The sequence below is a fragment of the Callospermophilus lateralis genome, chromosome 3 (genome assembly GCF_048772815.1).
Source record: "Callospermophilus lateralis isolate mCalLat2 chromosome 3, mCalLat2.hap1, whole genome shotgun sequence".
Lineage (NCBI taxonomy): Eukaryota > Metazoa > Chordata > Mammalia > Rodentia > Sciuridae > Callospermophilus > Callospermophilus lateralis.
In genome coordinates this window covers 43,409,116-43,431,138 of record NC_135307.1, presented here as the reverse complement: position 1 = coordinate 43,431,138, position 22,023 = coordinate 43,409,116, and the positions used below count along the sequence as shown (strand labels likewise).

Sequence of the window (22,023 nt, the reverse complement as noted above, 5' to 3'; positions counted from 1 at the left end):
GTAAAACAATGTTAACTGCTATGCTGTATTTACTCGAAGATCATGTTACCAGCAACTCAATCACCTGTGCCATAGCTATTGACCCTTAAGAAAGGTAAAAGGCCCCTGGGCCTCTGAAAGAGATAACTCAAAATGAATCAACTTTACTCATCCAAAATTCTTGGTGTAATTTATTCTTTATTTATAGCTCTAGCCAAGCTGGTATCTTTTATTTTTTCAGTTCACAGAAGATTAGACAAAGCAAATTAGAATGAAAAGGGTAGAGATTATGGAAAGACAAAATAATATAGTACTATAAGGTTACACCCATTAGCTAATGGGTTAAAAAAAAGACAAACTATTAGAATAAGATTGACTGGGGATATTCAGGAAAGGGGCACAAAAACTACACCAAAATTGATCTATAGTTGACAACTCAATTTTTAAAGTTAAATAGCAAGTACTACTTAGGACAGAAAAGATACATTTTACTTCTACTTTGAAAAGATTAAAATAAAAAGATTTTCTGCTTAAACATTTTATATTTTGGAAATTTTTAAAATCTATTAACTGTATCCCCAATGATATTAGTTAATGAAACATTACTAGTCTTTGCATTCCACCTCTCTGATGATGCACACTCTTTATTTATCCAAGGTAACACTTTATTACATTAGCTTCCCTTCTCTCAACAATCAACTGGACTTGGAATACTGAAATATAATTATCTCATTATATTTCACATATTTTTAATAGTTTTTTAGTTGTCAACAGACCTTTGTTTTATTTATTTATATGCAGTGCTAAGGATTGAACCCAGTGCCTCACACGTGCCAGGCAAGTACTCTGTCACTGAGTCACAACCCCTAGCCCCTTTACAGACTCTTATTTGTGTTTCTCATGAGAAAACTGGTTGGGTGATGATTCTCTATAAGTGAATTTATTGAGCTGGTAGTTTAGAGCCAACACTGGCAGCCTGCCATATAAAACAGTGATTAATTTAAATATATTTTGAACAAGTTAACTAAACCTTGTTTATATATATGCCATCTGAACATGAACAGATAAGCTTGATTATCCCAATGTTATTTTTCAAAAAGCGTATATCCTGTAAAAATATTTAAAATCATAACTTACCTCATCACTTTCAGGCTGTGAAAACACAACTGGCTGGCCTGTATCTGAAGTCTCCCTTATACTGGGGTATAAGGGGATCTCTCCTGAAAGAGCCCACAAGATATTTGTTAGTACCAGAGAGGTCTGTTACAGGCATTTGGAATTCCACTATTTAAGTTTTGGGAAAAAAATAAATAAAATCTGAACAGAACTCATTTGAATTAAACTGTATTATGACTATCTTTGAATTAAGCTGAGTCATGACATTCTCAATTTGTTAAATCTTGGACAAAGGAATTTCAAACAAAAATTTAGAGGCAAGAACTGAATGTGAGCACATGAAGTCTATGTGGCAGTCAACCAAGACATGAAGCCTCGATTTCTTTTTCACTAGAGGTCTTTCAGCAAGGAATAGCTTAGGAGACATTTGTAAATTATTTTCCCCTGTAATATCCAGTATAGATACATCATGCCACACAGCAAGAGGAGAAGATGCAGAGGCCCAGTAGTCCAAACAAACTACGACAAAATAACCTTCTGATGTTCGCAGATGAGTAAGCCAAGAGAAAGTAGGCCAACCTGTTGCTTCAGCTGTCTGCCCCTCTATCAAGTAGAATCATCTTTCTTTTGCAATTTACTAATCTATGTACCATTATATGAAACTTATAAGTTTGAAGAGTTCTCAGGAAGCATATAATAAAAACCTCCACTATATAGATAGTGGTTGGAGATGTTACTTGATTTCAGTCTCAATCTCTTCATAATTGAATCTGCTGCTCTAGTTCAAGGGGTAACCCTCTGGATTCTGTGACTGAATTAAAAGGCGGCAGAGATGGGTCCTGAGCTGGAACTCTAAATTATTTTCCCATAATAATGTTAGACATGGCAGTCTGCAGAACTATCCAATTTTTGTGATCTGAAATCACTGTTTCTGAATCATTGTATCAATGTTTCTGATAACATTTTTAGGCTACTGTACACTTGTGAGCCATTGGTTAAAATGTAACTTCCCAATAAGAGATTGCTTCTTTATGAGATGTTTCAAATTCTAAATAAATGACTTACAAAATTGCACCACTCATAAGTTAGGGAATTACAATATTGTCAACATAATTCAATAATGCCATTATAATTACACATTTACTTTATGATATAAGTGAATGTCAATCTGTTATGTCATTATGCAGATTTGGAAAATTGAACTTTCTAGGTTAGTTAATGAAAACAGTTGCAGAATATAATTAGGGGCTATGATTATAGCAATGTATCAAAATATATCATTAGTATTCACCTAGCATTATAGTTGCTCCAATAGTGCAAATGTTTAATAACAGTAACACATTTAACATTAACTTTTAGAAATTTAATTATAATAGAGAATGTTTTGAAATTCTTTGATCTCTAAGGGATCTTAATTTCTAACTACCTAAAACTAATAATTCATATTCTGTCTCCCTTATTCAGAATGTAATATCTGCTATTTCCCAGAACAGAAACTCACTCACAATTACAATATCAAAACATTTTCTAAAAATCCGTTAAGTTGTGGATTTTTGAAAAATCTCGTTTTAACCCAAATCTGGGTTTTACTCACTTAAGATGATTGTAGTTCTTCTCACTAATTTAAATTGATTCTTTAATTCAGTGCTATGAACAGTGTACATAATATAAATTTCAGGTGTCATATTTTATAGACATTAGCAAATACATAAAAAAGATTATAGATAGAGTAGAGGAAGATGGCAGTGAGAGAGAGGAAGAAAGAAGGGGGAAGTACTGAAATAGACCCAATTGTGTTAATTGCATTTATTAATATGTCCAAGTGAATCCCACAACTATATATAACTATAATGTACTAATAAAAAAATATTGTAGAAAGCAGTAAATACTGTCATTTTAAAGCTGGAAAAATGACAAATACAGAAGTGATCAGGAAGGCATTTTTATTTATGCTCTAAGAACTGACATAGAAATTGCATTTATCTGTTTATACTGAAATATTTGTGCCCACTTAGCAAACAAATTGATAACCATTATTTAAAATATTGCTTCAAGATCACTGTACTTGGACCACAAAACTTTCTTCTCAAATTTAACTTACAGGCAGTTTTTATCTAGTAGAAGTTATTATCATTGTTCGTAGAACAAATCTACTAAAAAAGCCAAAGAAAGGTTAACACATAGAATGGCACTGTACTAACATAATTAAAACACAAAGCCAAAAGCCACTGATCATTTTCTGTGACACTATCACAAAGTTTCAGACCTATCTTCCCTTCTGCAATTTCCACTGCAGAACTTAACCTAGAACAACTTACCCAGAACATCAAGATCAAGGGTCTGTGCTAGCTTCTTTGCACCATCAGCACCAAAAATATGAGTTTTGTGTTTACACTTTGGACACTGGAAAACACTCATGTTTTGGACAAGACCAAGAACCTAGAATTTAAAAAAAAAAAAAAAAACCACATTGAAATTAAAATAAAATTACATCATATTTTAATACATCATTTCAGCACTGAGTACCTACTAGGTGGTGATACAATAATGAGTTATAGACTTTGCTCTCAAGGAACTCACAAGCTAGTGAGACATAGAGACATAGGTAATTAATATAGTGATAAGTACTAAAAGTCACTGAGTAAACAGGAACCACGAAAAACTGTCTGGGAAGAATAAGAGGAGTTTTTGAGTAGGTCACAGACATTTGTTTCTTCAGGTTGCAAGTGGCAAGAGTGGGCAAGGCCTACAAAAGGAAATACAGGCAGAAGAAAGGGCACATTGGAGGCAGCCAAATGTAACTATTTGGGCCCACATAATTTATAACCTAGTGTGTGGTCAAGACAGAAGATGGTTTGTTAAGGAAGGCCAGGGTCAGAAGGTAAGGTGCCAAATACCATCCTTATATCTGAGACTTAGACACAGGAAACCACAAAGGTTTTCAAAGACAAAAAAAGATGATATCAAAGAGGTAGTGTTACACAATCAGATTAGTCCTGATAGCAATATGGAGAAAACAAGAGGTGAGAAAACAGATGAAAATAAATAGTTTAGAGCTTACCTGTGGGCAAAGTCTCATGGTCAATAATAGCTAACCTATAACATATAACAACAACCAACAAACAGGCCCAAACAGTGCTTATTACAGATCACATATTAGAATAAATGCTTTAAAGGGACGATCTTATTTTCTCCTCACAAAAAATTCATAAGTATTTTATCACCCCCATTCTATCCTTGTGAAAACTGAGCCTGTCAGCTCTTATTAGAATGTTATTGCTTGAAACAAAGTTTTATAGTAATATAGAAAATTCCCATCTCTTTCTGGGTTTCCCTAGCTTCTGGCACAAAATAGATCCTTAACAGACATTCATTGGATAAATACACAGGCTCTGCAAATATAATCTGTATTCATGATCCTTTTAATCTTGTTTTCTTATTGATGAAAAACAGTGACTCACTTCCAGAATAAAAATGCAGAACACTACCATCAGAAGCTTAGAGATAACAATGTCTGGATCATCCTATCAATTCCACCATAAGATTATCACTGCAGAAGATTAGAACATTTACATATAAAATGAAGAATAGCATTGATAGTCCATAATGAAACAGACAAGAAAGTGATAAAATTTGTTATTCTTTTGGAAAGAGGAACAGAAAAGACTAAGGTTGCCCACAACACATATAAATGAAGACAAACAGTGAAAGACATTAATTTGGAGCAAAGCATGTTCCAAGCATCTAAAATATACCCTTTTGCTGATGCAAAGTATCACAAAAATAAATTACACTGGGTTTTGGTAATTCAGCACCAACTCCAGAAAGCTAGAAGAAAACACAGCTTCATAGCAGAGCACTTTTTAAAAATTATTATTCACTATGTCCATATGAATATACTTATTGCTTGGGCAGTTTTTCTGCCATTTATGTTAAATGTTTTATATACTCTGACTGCAGGGCTTTCAACTCAAACATAAGAAATATCATTCAATAAATAAGATTAGGATATTTATAGACAGTGAAAAATCTAGGCAAGGCATATTTCAATTCATAGAGAACAGGAAAAGCCTTATTACCTTGGAATTTCTTAGACTTCCCAAGACATAAGAGACAAGAATATACCTGCAGTTTGCATGATTTACTTCTCATTATCAAATTATTCTCCATGGATTGTATAACTATCTCATATTCCCTACAGACTACATAAATGTCACAGACATAAAATATGAAACGACAACCAAACAATATTTAATGCACTCTTATTATATACCAGTAACCAGGCTAAACACAAATGCTAGCATATTGTGGTGAGCCAAACAGACTCGATGCTGGCCCCCTTGAAGCTTGAGCTCTAATTGCAGAAATGGATTAAACAAGAAACACATTTCTGTGGAAGCAAAGCACAAAGTATATGAAAGAGCAGAACAGAGAAGACTCCATTGACTCTAGAAGTCAGAGAGGGTTTCTTTAAGGAAACATTTAACCTAAAAGATACAGGATAACCAGGCAAACACTAGGAAAAGGGAAGAAAAATATTCAAGACACGGAGCATATGTCTACCTTCAAGAAATTGAAAGGCCAGTCTTGAGGCCTCAGGGATGTGATGAGAGTGACATGCAATCAGGATGGCAAGTCAGGGCATATGGGCCACATTCAGGTGTCTGGGTTCTCTAATGAGCACAGAGAAGCTGCTAATGGTTTCAAGTTACAGAGGCCAAAGTGGCCAGCAGTTGTAGTGGACTTACTACTTGGGGTTCCTATCTCAGATTTAAAAAATAACACAAAATATCAGAAAAAAAACTAAAAAAATTTGTCTTTGTGAATTTACTAAACAAACACAAATTCAGGTCTGTGTGCTCCAAAATCAATCGTGGAGAGGTGATCATTTTTAGTGCTATCTAAAATATGTTCAGTTCTCCCGGGCACAAAGTTAGGACTTTTCTCCTCTGCAATTAGGTAATGACATGTAACTTGTTTTGGCCAATAAAAAGTGAGCAGAAATGCCACGTGTCCCTTCCAGGCTGAAGCTTTAAGTTGTTAGTTTTTCATTATCTTTCCTTATCCTTTCAGATGGGAGCTGCTCTGTCAGTCTGGGTGCCAGAGTTAGAACAATACAGAGGAAATGTTGAAGCCAAACCACAATGGATATGTAGCAAAAGAAAGGAAACTGGTGTGGTTTTAAACCACTGGAATTTAAGGATTGTTAACACACATGGCCTATCCCATTTTGGCTGATACAGAAGTATATAAAGAAAATATTAGAATTCCTATTTTATGATCACCTTTTAAATTTCAATTATTGTGCTTTATAATACAAATAGAATTAATTCAGTAATATATGCATACTATATATATGTATATATAACATAAATATTCATATATTGGGTTCAAGCATCATTTACTGATAAGGATTCATAATCAAAAAAGTTAGAAATTAAAGAACCCTCTGTGTGTTTGAGAGCCAAGGTTTAGACAACACTTGGCTCTATTACTACTAATATTTAACTTCTTTCAGTTCAAGGATAAATGCCCCAGTAATGCTTCCTAGGTCATCTTAAATAAACTAATTCCACTTAACTTTAGAATTTCTTATCTTAAGAACTTCTCATATGTATATACCTTTGCTTGATTAAAAAATTGGTTGTAATGAAACACTAATTTATAGAGGAGATGATATAGCACTGCATGTTAATTGCATATTCACATGGAAAATAATGACTCTCAACCCACTACTCACCACATACACAAAAGTTAAGTCTAGGTAGATGTAGAATCAAATGTAAAAAGGTAAAACAATAATACTTATAGAAGAAAATAGGTAGAGGCAGGCAGAGATTTTTCTAGAACTATACAAAGAGGCATTAAACATCAACTTGACATTTTATTAACTAGAACTTCATCAACAGAGTGAAAAGGCAGACCACAGAGCAGGAGATGGTTTTACTGAAATATATAAATATATAAAGAACTCCTGTAAATCAATAAGGAAAAGTCAGACAACACAATAAAAAACAGACACGAGACTTAATAAGCACTTCACAAAAGAGGATGTCCAAAGTACATTCATGCTTAAGACTAGTTTAGGAAAGATGAAAATCAGTACAACAAAAACAAACACAAATACCAAATGTTGTTGAGGATGTGCTCATTTTTCAGCTGGATTATTTGTTTTTAGCTCTTGAGCTGAGTTACTTAGGTATTTTGGATATTAATACCTTATCAAATGTATGGTCTGCAAATACCTTCACCCACAGATGGTCTGTTTACTCTGCTAATTGTTTCCTTGCTTGTGCAGGTGTCATCACATTTGTCTGTTTTTACATTTGGTGCCTGTGCTTTTGGGTTCATCTCCAAAAGATCACTGGTCAGAACAATGTCAGAGAACTTTTCCCTCATAGTTTCTTCTAACAGTTTTAGAGTTTCAAGTCTTACATTTAAGACTTTGAGCCATTTTGAGTTACTTTTGTGTATAATATGAGATAAGGGACTAATTTTATTCTTCTGCATGTGAATATCCAGTTATCTTAGAACCATCTACTGAAGGGACTATCCTTTCCCCATGTGTATTCTTGGCACTTTTGTCAAAAAACAATTGGCCACAAATGTGTAAATTTATTTCTGGGTTCTCCATTGTTCTATTTCTTGAATACAAACAGTGTGTACGTTCACTTTGTAAAAATTCATTGTGGATACACCTCCAGTTTGTGCTTTTTAGGTAGGTAAGTCATAGTCCAATAAAAATTTGCTTAAATAAAGAAGTAGTCATAAGAAGACTAGTAATAAAGCAATAGGACAAGTAACTAAAACAATGGTATATTACTCATCTTGTATACCTGCACACAAAATAACCATCTGATTTAAATAGGAAATACTATATAAAAACAAGAAAGTAGCACTAAAATTAAGATGAGCTGCTTGGGAGAAACAACCTCCTGTTCTTCTTAATACTACAATGAAAGATCTGAAACCAAAGTCTAACGCCAAAGAAGCTGTGAAATGATGAGGTTATAGATCTGCAATGTCCAATCAGATAATCATTTGTCACATGGGGCTACTGACCACTTGAACTGTGGCTGGTTAGAACTGTGATGTGCTGTAAGTATAAAATACACACTGAATATTAATGACAGTATGAGTAAAAACAGGTAAAACATATCAATAATTTTTTAAGTTTATGTTTAATTTTCAATTTTTTTGTCAAAGCATATCACAGATGCACACAAAAACATGCTCAAATCTTAAGTGTATGGCTGAATGGACTTAATAAAGTACAACCATGTTACTAAAATCCTGCTAAGCACTGCCAGCACCCTGGAAGTTTCCTTGTTACCCTCCAAAACACTTCCCCAAAGGTATATATTTCTTTTTTTGTAAATTTATTTATTCTAATTTGTTATACATGATGGAAGAATGCAATTCATTTCATATTACATATATAAAACACAATTTTTCAAGTCACTGATTGTACTCAAAGTTTTTTCATACCATTCATGTCTTTATACATATACCTAGGGTAATGATGACTAACTCATTGCACCATCTTTCCTACCTCCTTGCCCCCTCCCTTCCTCTCCCTACCCTTTGCCCTGTCTAAAGTTCCTCCATTCCTCCCATGTTCCCCACCCATTGCCATTATGATTCAGCATCCTCACTCAGCCTTTTTTTTTGGGGGGATTGGCTTGCTTCACTTAGCATTATATTCTCCAACTCCATCCATTTACCTACAAATGCCATGATTTTATTCTCTTGTAATGCTGAATAACGTTCCATTGTGTGTGTATGCATGTGTGTGTGTGTGTGTGTGTGTATGTATGTGTGTATATATATATATATATATATATATATATATATATATATATATATATATATAACAAAGTTTCCCTAACCATTCATCTACTGAAGGACATCTGAGTTGGTTCCACAATTTAGCTATTGTGAATATGGCTGTGTCCCTGTAGTATGCTGTTTTAAGTTCCTTGAGTATAAACTGAGGAGTGGGATAGTTGGGTCAAATGGTGGTTCCATTCCAAGTTTTCCAAGGAATCTCCATACTGCTTTCCATGTTGGCTGCACCAATTTGTAGTCCCACCAGCAATGTGAGTATGCCTTTTCCCCATATCCTCGCCAACATTTATTGTTGTTTGTATTCTTGATAGCTGCCATTCTGACTGGAGTGAGATGAAATCTTGATTTGCATTTCTCTAATTGACAGAGATGTTGAACATTTTTTCATGTCTGTTGATTGACTGTATATCCTCTTCTGAGAAGTGTCTGTTCAGTTCCTTGGCCCATTTATTGATTGGCTATTTTTTTTTTTTTTTTTTTTTTTGTGTTAAGGTTTTTGAATGCTTTATATATCCTAGAGATTAGTGCTCTATCTGATGTGCTTGTGGTAAAGATATGCTTCCATTCTGTAGGCTCTCTATTTACCTCACTGATTGTTTCTTTGCCAGGAAGAAGCTTTTTAGTTTGAATCCATCCCATTTATTGATTCTTGGTTTTAATTCTTGTGCTACAGGAGTCTTATTAAGAAAGTTGGGGCCTAATCTGACATGATGAAGATTTGGGCCTACTTTTTCTTCCATTATGTGCAAGGTTTCTGGTTTAATTCCTAGGTCCTTGATCCACACTTTGAATTGAGTTTTGTGCATGGTGAGTGAAAAGAGGTTTCAATTCATTTTGTTACATGTAGATTTCCAGTTTTTCCACCACCATTTATTGAAGAGGGTATCTTTTCTCCAATGTACGTTTTTGGTGCCTTTGTCTAATATAAGATAACTATAGTCATGTGGGTTAGACTCTGTGTCCTCTATTCTGTACCACTAATCTATCAAAAGCATTATACAGATTCAATGCAATCCCAATCAAAATCCCAATGACATTCCTTATAGAAACAGAAAAGCAGTTATGAAATTCATCTGGAAAAATAAGAGATTCAGAATAGTCAAAGCAATCCTTAGCAAGAAGAGTAAAGCTGGTGGTATTACTATACCAGACCTTAAACTATACTACAGAGCAATAGTAACAAAAACAGCATGGTATTAGCACCAAAATAGACTGCTAACCTGATTTCTAACACCATAAATTAATCTTATCTGGTCTTGAACTTGATATGAATGAAATCATGCAACACATTCTTCTGTGTATATGTGATTCATCCAGCTAAACTATTTCTGTGTGGTTCATTTTCATTAGATCCCCAAATTTCATATTCATTCTCCTATGGGATCACTCGGGTTATTTTCAATCTTTGGATACTATAAATAATGCTTCTATTAATGTTTTTATATGTCCTTTTGTGGGGGATTGGGTATTAGGTTATACCCCAGCTATCCTTTCCACTATAATTGTAATTTGCATTACCATAATTATTAATTAAATTGAATACATTTAAAAATTTATTGGTCATTTTCATGTCATTTCCTATAAAATGCCTGATCAGGTGTCTGGCCTATTTTCATCTGTTCACAGGTGCCTAATTTCACCCATTTTCTTGTGTTTTATTTTTACTTTTAAAAATATGGCTACTAAAAATTTATAAGTTACATTTATATACAATATATTTTGGTAGTTAACCTATTTAAAGTTTCAAAGTCCTAATGATGTCCAAAAACATTTTATCAGGTTCTGATTTATTATAAATATTTTAAAATATTGAACATAAATGAAACATTTACTTTCAAGAATACTCAAGACAGATTAAACTATCAAGTTTCTTTGCTTTTAGCTGGAATCACATCAACAAAGAGTGATAGCACTCTTATGTGGTTATCTTGTTCTGTGCAGAAGCTCATACAACACTATTATACATATAAAACTCCATGTATGGCTAGACACACATATACATATATTATGTATCCTCTCTGTAGTTAATTAAAGAAATTAGTTATTAAATAACACATGCAGACTGTGTGGCAAACAGCTCTTTCAAAACATAGGGTGAGCTGGAGAAAAACATAAAAGAAAGGTGTGAGCATTAAAAAGTTAGAAATCACTGCTCATATTCATTTAAGAGCAATCCTCTATAATCACTGGGGCTTTGAATGGGGAAAACTAATAAACTAAGGAAGAACATTAGAATATCCATTCCAATTTTGTTCATAAAATTTTTTCTTTCTTAAATAGGAAAGAATTCATTTCCACATGGCCCCCACCAAAAAAGCCTTACATTTTATGAATACTTTATGTATTGTTAAGCTGTTTGTTTATTGTAGAGCTATTGTGTATTTCCTTTGATAGCAGAAACATTATAGAACAGACGTTTGTTATAGCTTAATTTACATAACGCCATTGAGATGCAGCTGTAAGCATGCTCAATCATTTTTTAATGCCTCATCAAAGTATAAGCTCCTTTTCTTTTTAACCTCAGCTTGTTTTACTGAAAGAAAGCTAACATCAGCCACCACAAACATTTTTTTTTATATGTTATTTCAATCCATCATTGGCTCAGAAGGGTACTTCCTTTATTAACTTTTAAAAAATTGACTCTCTTGAAATATCAACATTGCTCTGAATATTGGATTTTTGTGTCTAAAGGTACTGAATTAAGCAGGCTCAAAAGGCCCCAATTTTAATTTCTTCTTGACATTTTAAACCCAGATTCAGGTAAGTAACAAGCAAGATTTTCAGGCTACTATATAATCCAATTTCTCAAGGTTACAATCAGGTTAAATGCTTGCTGGTTGGAAACTGTCATATGGATTAAAAGCTATGTTTCAAGAAAAATTAAGGAGGAAAAACTCATTGTTAAATAGAGAATGAATTATAATAAATGAAACAGATTAGATTCATAAGTGCTTTTCAGTTCTCCATTAGCCTCAAACCAGTTTTTGGTAGACATCTGAAGCATGTCTATAGATATTATAATTTTAAAAAATGAGATGGGTGTTCTTTTTTTTCTTTTTCAGAAGAAATAGTCTGACATGGAAAGAGCAATAATTAGGGAGGCCTGCATCCATGCTGCTCTCAGAGACCAACTAAGTAGCTGTGGGACCATGATGTATAACTAAACTTTCCTATTCCTTGAATTCTTAATCTCTAAAATGAGGATTATAATGATGTCTAAAGTCTACCACTATAAAAACAACATTCAGAGCTACCATTTATAGTACTAGGTACTGAGGTTGTACTACATACTGCATATATGTGCCACAGTGACCGATAGATATTGCCATCTCTATTTCATGGAAGAGAACAGTAAAGCTAAATTATTTGTTCAAGATTACACTTTACATAACAAAGCCACAATCCAAACTATTTAAGTTACTGGTTTGTATTTGGAAGTCACCAAAAAAAAAAAAAAAAAAAAAGATGTAAATGGATGAGGATTTGGTGTATGGAATTAGGTAGCCTGAGATAATGAATATCCACATGGTTTAGTAGAGCAATTTAACATAATAATTAAGAGCACAGTTGCAAGGAAGGCCTGATTAGAACCATCTTCTTGCCACTTGGTGCCACAATCAAGCTTCAGACTTCATTCTCTTCTCCAAGATCCTGAGCATGAAACTCCCTTTCCCTGAATCCTTATTCGACTTTATGTCAACAAAATTTATAGATTTTTAATTCCTCTCTATTTTTTAATCCATCATTTTTTTCTGGTTTCATTTGTTTACCTGAATAATTGGAATCCCAATGATAAGCAAATTATAATGAAAACTCCTATATCCAACAGTTATCTCACCCTGAGATATTCCCTGATGATGACAGTACTCAACTCGAACTCTGGATTATCCACAGAAATTGCAGTTAAGAATGTGGGGTCTAGGGGATGGGGTAATATCTCAGTGGTTCAGTAATTGCCCAGCAAGTGAGCTCAATTCCCAGCACGGGGGAGAGAGAGGGGGCGGGGGAGCGCTTTATAAAACAGCAGGCTACTACTTGGTTAAATAATGTCCTCTACTTCACAGGCTTGTTTGCAAGGATGAGTTTAATTAATCCAAATTACAAAGAAGAGCATCTAATTTAAAACACATATGAATTGAGAGATCCTGTGGCAAGACACAGATGAACATACACTTTCAGTCTCTAAGAAGTAATTATGGCTAAGATGCAGAATGCTGTCTGGTCTTGTAAAGGTTATCACTAGAGAAAAGTCATTTTTCTAAAACTAAAATTACCCAATTGTGAAGAAGGAAGCCATATGTGATATATCATATGCAAACCAGTTAACATACATTCCTAAAAAGAATTTAAATAGTACATTGTAAGGTCTCCACAGGCAATATTGAGAGATTCTTTAAATATATCTGCATTAGTATGTTTTTCATTACTATAACAACATACCTAAGGTAAGCTAACATTTTAAAGGAAAGAGGTTTATTTAGCTCATGGTCTTAGAGATTAAAGGGCATGGCCCTGGCATCAGTTTGGCTTTGGTGAGGACATCATGGCAGATGGCAGGAGCTTGGGAGAGCAAGAGATTGTATTGCCAAACAGAAAGCTAGATACTGATTCAGGGGTCAGTCTTACTCTTGTAACTCATTCTCAAGAAAGCTCAAGGTCCCCATCATCCCTTCCAAGAGCATGCCTCCAATGACTGAAAGACTTCCACTAGTCCCCACCTCTTGAAGATACCACCACCACACTAAAGATGGAAATCTCCAACACATGAGCCTTTCGAAGACAAACCACATCCAAACCATAGAACATCAAAGGTAGTAAACATACTAGAGAGTTAAGTAGAACCTCTTGATGATCACATAGGAAAAATTATGCTCAAGGATAAAAAAGAATAAATATAACACTTGCCTCCACTTCCACAAAAGAGTACCTATTTTTAATTTTAGTGCTGGTAGGCAAGAAAATTAGGTAAAATAGGACTAACTAGATGCTAAAAATGCTATGGTTGACATTACAAACACAGGAGTTCTGAAGGCATTCAGGGATGTAGATGTGGCACTCAGTTCAAATGAATAACTTTTTGCCATGAATGATTACTTTTTTTTTTTGTATTAGGGATTGAATTCAGGGGCACTCGACCACTGAGCCACATCCCCAGCCCTATTTTGTATTTTATTTAGAGACAGGGTCTCACTGAGTTGCTTGCTTAGCACCTTGCTTTTTCTGAGGCTGGCTTTGAACTTGTGATCCTCCTGCCTCAGCCTCCCAATCTGCTGGGATTATAGGCATTCGCCACCGCACCTGGCCCATAAATGATTACTTTGCCAGAAAAATAATAAACCACAATTCTGATCTTTATTGTCAAGAAGGTGTTTCACATTTGTAGGATATTTGGTAATGAAAGTGGGAAATGGAAAGAAAACAGTGATAAGAAGTGTCTATTCGAGGTTGTAATATCATCTAGTTTTTCTTAGAAGACAATATAACCATTTACCTTTACAAATTACTAAAAAGTTCCAGAACAAAACAGAATTTTTCTTTCTTTGTTTTTAGTAGACAAAGAAAAAACAATCTCTCTCTTATAAAATGAATAACTATTTGCAAGGCTGTTATAGAATTTTCAGAGTTATTTATTAGGAAACAAGGTAAATGACCAACATTAGGCTTTAATCTTCATATTTATTGCCAGGCCAATTATATGGTATAGACTGTTGGCTTCTCACCAAAATCAATGGTCTCATCTTCCTTGGCACATAGCTCAACTACACATGGGGGTCTCCTTGTGCTAATGTGACTAGCTGACTTTCACCTAGTGGAATGTAAGTACAAGTTTCTGTACTGCATTTAGGCTTGGTCAATAAAAATTTCCACGAATATGCTTCTGTACTGTGTCTTTCCCTCCAGGATGACTAGAATAAAGATGATCCTGACCTTAAAAGTCACATGTGAGGGGCTGAGGCTGTAGCTCAGTGGTAGAGTACTTGCTTTGCACATGTGAGGCACTGGGTTCAATCTTCAGCACCACATAAAAATAAATAAAGATATGTATCCTTCTACAACTATAACATATATCTATGAAAAAATGACAGAGGCACCAACAGCCTAAATGACCACATGGAAGAAGGCTACCCTGAATGCCTGTTAATCTACTAGCAATGTTAATGTGAACAAAAAATAAACTTGTATTTGCATCATTATATTTTGAGGTGTGTTTGTGAAAGCAATTAGCTCAACTTATTTCAAATTTTAAATAATGCAGATTTTTAGAATCTTAATGACTTCAGCAACCTAAGAACTCTTTATGAAAAAGGATGGTTTAGGTTCAACTAAAATACTCAAAATTAAGGAAATCTCATACAGTATTTATCTAAATGTTTAAAAACTTCTTGTCAAAATTCTTATTAACAAATAATGCATTAGTCAAAATGCCTAAGCCAAATACATAAACATCTATGAATTACAAAGTTTCTGCTTCAATGACAACATCATGAAAAGTTATTATAATAAGGGACATTAATTATATGACATTATATCAACATTGAGTGTTCAGATTGTGCCAAACACTGTAATGAGTCATTTAGCATTACATTATCCCCTTTATTTCTCATCTCAACTCCCTGAGGGAAATACTACTATAATCCCCACTTTATGAATGAGAAAATTGAGGTATAGAATAACTTATTCATATCATAAGAGTTACAAATGACACAGCTGGAATTTGAACTCTACAGTTCAAATTCCTGAGCTCCTGCTCTTCACTACTAGGTAACAATGGCTCTGCAAGTAAAACGTCTTATCACCCGAAAATTATAAAATTTGGAGAGTAATTTAATTTGAAACTAAATGAAATCAAAATGAACATTAAATAACGAATCCTCTAAATAATTAAAAAATATGAATAATAAGTGGTTCTATCTGATGCAAATGATATTAAAAAAGCCAGGACCAAATTGCTTTCTCTATCAGTCTCTTCCTTGACAAACAGTATTAAATCATAACCTTCACAATGAATAAGGGCCGAGATTCATGAGTGAGAATCTAACCTCTTATTTCTAGTTTGTTGTCACCCTGATCAGAAAACCAGCCCCTGGTAGATTTATTAATGGCAACATAACTCTCAACATTTCTTTGATTTCTGACTTTTTGGTTCAACCCCTGACCCCATGAAGTCAATTGCTAAGCTTGCTAATTCTTCCTTGAAAATGTCAGGTACATTCAATTCCCCTTACTATGTTCACTGCCATTGTTTTAAATCCGACTCGTACTACCCATCACCTACTCTAGTGTTTTTCTAACATTTTTTTTTTCTCCTAGTACTGGGGACTGAATCCAGGAGTGCTTTACCACTGAGTCACACCCCAGCCTTTTAAATTTTATTTTATTTTTAAATTAAAAAATGTTACTTGTAGGTGGACACAATACCTTTATTTTATTTTTTTAATGTGGTGCTGAGGATTGAACCCATTGCCTCACACATGCTAGGCAAGCGCTCTACAACTGAGCCACAACTGCAGCCCTGTTTAAAATTTTAAGACAAGGTTTCACTAAGTTGCTGAGGCTGGCCTTGAACTTGCAATCCTCCTGCCTTAGTCCTCTGAGTTGCTAGGATTACAAGCATGTGCCACTGCACCTGTTTTTTTTCTAACTTTTTAGATTGTCTTCCTGTTAATAGAAATATTTTACATCTTGACCCAGTATAAACACATATATATGTGCATTTATAACTGACATCAAATCTTTATGAAATAAGATTGTCTCTTCCTAAGAGCAATGTACTCTAATATTACTTAATATTTGGTTACATCTCTCACTATCGATTTCATGATCACTGGTGGGTCACAACTAGTAGTGTGAAAAACTTTAACTGTTGAAAATGCTTCCTTAGTGCCATCATGGTCTCCTGGCTCCTTTCTTTTCACCTCCACCAAATTAAACTTTTTAAAGGGCCATACTAACTATATCTACTTTTTATCCTGTCTGCTTCATATCCTATATGGATCCTTCCTATAATCTGAAGAATAAAGTCCAAATCCCTTGGTCTACCAGACATATGTCAATATATTACCCCAACTGCAAAGTGAATAATCCTGATCATAACTTGAGCTTTTCTGATTCTTCTCAGATCACAATATTTCCCAAGTCCTTAGATATGCTTGTGAAAATTCTACTCAATCATTCAGTATATATTTATTTAGTGAGAAGTTACATGTCCTATGCATAGAGTGAAGCAGGTGGTCCCTGTACTCATAGAGCTTATAGTAGAGTACTGTAAGTGAGAAATTACTGACAAAGGAGAAATAGAGTACAGCTGGACTACAGAGAGAAAGAGCTCACCTAGTGAATGGCAATGTGGCATCAAGTCTCCTAGAGAAAAGCCATTTGCTTAGTCTTTTTCCCAGGTAAAAAGTAGGAAAACAGGATGCCAAGGGTTCTAAAGAAAAAAATGGTACATAGAAATCCAAAGAAGTAGAAGACCAGCTTGGCTACAGCAGAGAAAATTCAAGGCAGAGCAGTTCATCAGCCTGGAGAAAATGGAACAGTATGCCGTAGATGATGTTATATCCTAGATTGAAGTATTTACCATGACAGCCTATGCCAGGTATCTTAGCATCTACAAAGGTTTAAGGCATGTTTTATTGCCATCCAGGAACTCACATTCTTCTGTGAAAACTGATAGGTAAGCCTGTAGTGGAGCCAAAGTAGATATATGTACAAATAGTTCAGAGAAAGAATTTAACTTTTCCTGACATATTGGGAAAAGCTTCCTAGGGGAGGTAATACCTGAACAGAAATTTGAAAAATGATATGAGTGCCCTAGCTGACAATGACTTATAAAGCAAAGGACCACATATATAAAATTGCAATACCAAGAAAAAATATTTAAAGAGCATGACTTTTCCATGATGGGCCACAGGAGAATTATGTTTTCTTTCTTTTTTTTTATATATATGACAGCGGGATGCATTACAATTCTTATTACACATATAGAGCACAATTTTTCATATCTCTGGTCATATACAAAATACTTTCACACCAATTAATGTCTTCATACATGTACTTCGGATAATAATTATCATCACATTTTACCATCATTTCTAACCCCATGTCCTCTCCCCTCCCTTCCCCTCCAACCCCTCTGCCCTATCTAGAGTTCATCTATTCTTCCCATGCTCCCGCTCCCTATCTCACTGTGAATCAGCCTCCTTATATCAAAGAAAACATTTGGCATTTGTTTTTTTGGGATTGGATAACTTCACTTAGCATCATCTTCTCTAACTCCATTTTGAAGACAAACAACAATAAATGTTGGCAAGGATGTGGGGAAAAAGGCACACTCATACACTGTTGGCGGGACTGAAAATTGGTGCAGCCAAAATGGAAAGCAGTATGGAGATTTCTTGGAAAATTGGGAATGGAACCACCATTTGACCCAGCTATCCCTCTCCTCAGTCTATACTCAAAAGGACCTAAAAACAGCATACTACAGGGACCCAGCCAAATCAATGTTTATAGCAGCACAATTCACAATAGCTAAACTGTGGAACCAACCTAGATGACTTTCAATAGATGAATGGATAAAAAAAATGTGGCAGATATACACAATGGAATATTGCTCAGCAATAAAAGAGAATAAAATCATGGCATTTGCAGGAGGATTGTGTTTTCATGCTCCTCAGAATTTAGAGACCCTGCACCACCATGGAGTTAGTTGGCAGATTGAGTAAGTACTTGAAGAAACAGGCTTCGTCTCCTTTTTTTCTTTTTTAAGTCATACAAGGAAGCTTATCATAGTACTGTACTTACAGAAAGCACTCAATATCAGTAAATATGTACTTACTAAGTGATCCCTTATTTGAGGAAGGAATAAGAGAGTAAACATATTCTAAGATAATTTTCATGGGCTGGGAAGGATATGACCAAAGAAGGAAGTGAAATATCTGTGACTCAAAAATTCAAATGGTAGGGGAAGAACTCCAAATCAATGGGCCTGGGACTCTCTTGTAAATGAAGGTAATAAAAATAGGTTAGGTGAGAAATTACATAAATTACTTATTAAAAATGTGTAAAACTGAATGTTTTTAATTTAAAAAAATTGTGTATCTACAAGTACTGGCATAGTTGATATCATTTCAAGCAGAGAATAGAGAATTTAATAGTTCGTCTCTTCTCTACCTTTCGATATCTATGCATTGAGTTTTAAGAAAATCATTTAAATTATCTTCAGCAGACATTACTAACTCAGTCCATACCAATGAATTCCAATGACATCATTGTTTCCATGGTAACTAATGCACTTCAAAAGGGGGAAAACAGAGAACAAGACTAAAAACCAGGGGAAAAATGGAATAAAGTGGAATAAATAAAGCATAACATCTCCTTTGCATTTATGGAACACTTTCTAATTTCAAACACTTTACCATTATTTAGACTCTGAGGCTTTTAAGAGCCAGGGAATCTTAGAAGTGATCAAATCCACTTCTCACTTTCAGCCCAGATTCCCTTCTCAAGGTAGCTGCACTATGGTTGTCAAATCACAGATAGAGCTCATTGTCAAAATAGTTCTCACTCATTTACTTGTAAATGTTGTTGAACATCTTTTTTGGTCTGAAAGTTTAAGAAATCATTAAGACATTCTACATCTTTAAAAAATTTCACAGTTGAGAGGGCAAATAATTTTAAAATAGGGGTGAAAAAATAGGGCTATAATAAAGATATTGGAAGGCATAAAAAAAAAAAGGAAGGAACCATTAATTCCATCTTGGAATCAATCTTAGATTACACAGCTTCAGTGACTTATTTCTACTCTCCTTCAGTCCCACACACCCACAACCACATCCTGGACCTTACCATGACCCAGATCTGCTCCAGTTCTGTAAATCTGAACTCCAACATTAACTGTTCGATCCCAAACAGTTCTCTTATTCTCTAAATAATGCCTGAAATACTCCTATGTGCCTATACAGCCCATCATCCTTCACTTGAGATACTTCTTCCCACATTCCCTAATATCCTCGACTTTTATCCTTCAATGGCATCCACCTAATAGTAGCCTAACCTGGATTTTGTGACCATCCCTTTCCCCCTTTGTTATGTTCTAGAAGGATTACCTTTCTACTTTCTGTCTTAAAACCTAGAGAAAATTTTGTTAGAACAGTATGAGGCTGTTTACCTTTTTATTTATTTATTAACAGGTAGTAAGTGCCACGGACTGCCAGTAAGTGCAAGTTAACTCCTGAAATAAAAGGAGTTAGACATGCTGAATTTGGCAACTATGGTTATCAGACTCTCAACTAGCAAAGTCTAGTAGTCCAGTAGGAACTTTCCCATAGCCGCTGCCACCTCAAATGACAGTGTCAGCTGAAATGGTCTATTGACAAGGGGATAAAATAGGAAAAAGTTCTTACTCCCACCCTTTTAAGTTTATTTTCCTCACAGACTTCATGATGTTTTAAATGAGCTAGACAAGTTTCTCTACCTCCACCTTACAGAATGAGAAGTTAAGCATTTACTTACACACAGAAAGAAGGCCATTATCCTAACCTTAAGGTGATCTTAACAGACCATGGGCCCTGTTACCTCTTTTCTGCCAGAAAGAATGACAGATTACTTATAAATTCAGAGTCATCATTTTTAGTAGAAAGCCCTCTCTCTTAATTTTATAATTTAAAATATCATATAATAAGAAACCTATTTAGCTATCTGGGTGGGCATTATTCATTTCTAGTTTTTCTTGGAGGACATAAAGTCACTCTGTTCAAACTAGGTGTTTTAGAGACAAAGTTTTATGAGATGACCATTTGGATATCATTGCTTTAAAATTTTTCTAAGCTAAAATTTACAACATAGAACACTGGCCCTACACTACTTATCAATCACAATTTTACCCTTGCTAGTGAAAAATAGCCTTAGATTACTTGGAAGGTAAGAGTTAAGGTGTCTTCCTTATTAGGCTCAATTTTCTCCTCTTTTTCTTTTTTTGCCTTGTGGTGCTGTGTGCATCTAAGGTAAGTAATCTACCACTGAGCCACAACTCCCACTTCCCAGGCTCCTCTATTTTCACCAGAGCATGTTGATCCAACCCAGAGCTCCACATCTTGTCAATGCACACAGCTCTGCATTAACTGGCAAGAGAGAAGAGGTACTTATCAAGGAGGGTCACCTGAATTGTACAATTTTATATTTTTCAAATCTCCCCTGATACACATTTATGAAAGCTTTTCTGAGAGTCCATTCATTCTAATACATTATTGGGTCTTATCCTGTGTCATGGTCTCATTGAAGAATCTGAAGATAGTTATGAATTCTTTCTATGCCAAAATGAACATAATTGAGCATACAACTTGTTATGGGAAACAGGAGATAGAGAGAATTATGAGATCTCTGAAGCTAATCCAAGAGCTAAAAAAGCTCTGTTGTATAAACTTTAAAATCTATCCTTGAAGTTAGGAAGTCCATTAGAGAGCTGCATAGACAGAAGTATCACCTTGACCTTGTACTTGTACACCTTGTACACCTTGTCACCTTAGCTTACTCTAATTGTCCCCTGGCAAAGTTTCTCTTGTTGAGGCATACTTGAAGGAGAAAACATTTTTTATTGTAAAGAAGTAATGAGAACATGTTCAATATATATAGTTTCTTCTTTCTGAGAACACAGAAAAGTTCTCTTCTGGTCTCAGCTGTTTCTCTGGAGCATCCAGACTTTTTTCACCTTGTGGTAGTTGAGGGTGTTTTAATGGTGCCCTTGGCTGGTAGAAAACTCAGGGCATACCTCCAGCAGGTATTGAAGTTCTAATGGCATGCATTTATACTGACTTTCTATTCATTCTATCTGATTTAAATTATTCTTTGTCTGTTTTATTATATTTTTACCTTGTTCAATTTTATCATACTGTGCAGAAAATCCTGAAGTATCTCTTAGAAGAAGGTAGGCTAATAGTGAGTTAAAATGTAGGTGTTTTAGTCAGCTATTTTGCTGCTGTGACTAAAGTACCCAACCAGCACAATTGTAGGGAAGAAAAAGTTTATTTGCAGGCTCATGGTTTTAGAGGTCTTAGTCCATAGAAAGCTGGCTCTATTCCTTGA

The 22,023-nt window shown here is 34.7% G+C and overlaps 1 protein-coding gene across 2 annotated transcripts in view; it reads right to left on the bottom strand.

Annotated features, from left to right (window-relative positions):
- Nubpl (NUBP iron-sulfur cluster assembly factor, mitochondrial) overlaps positions 1-22,023 on the bottom strand; it is a 224,674-nt gene that overhangs the window by 7,386 nt on the left and 195,265 nt on the right. For both annotated transcript variants that reach the window (XM_076848197.2, XM_076848199.2), the window contains exons 9-10: positions 3,414-3,534; positions 1,117-1,199 (exon numbers count right to left, since the gene is read on the bottom strand). In XM_076848197.2, coding sequence (XP_076704312.1) covers positions 1,117-1,199; positions 3,414-3,534 — 204 coding nt within the window. The remainder of the gene's footprint in view (positions 1-1,116; positions 1,200-3,413; positions 3,535-22,023) is intronic.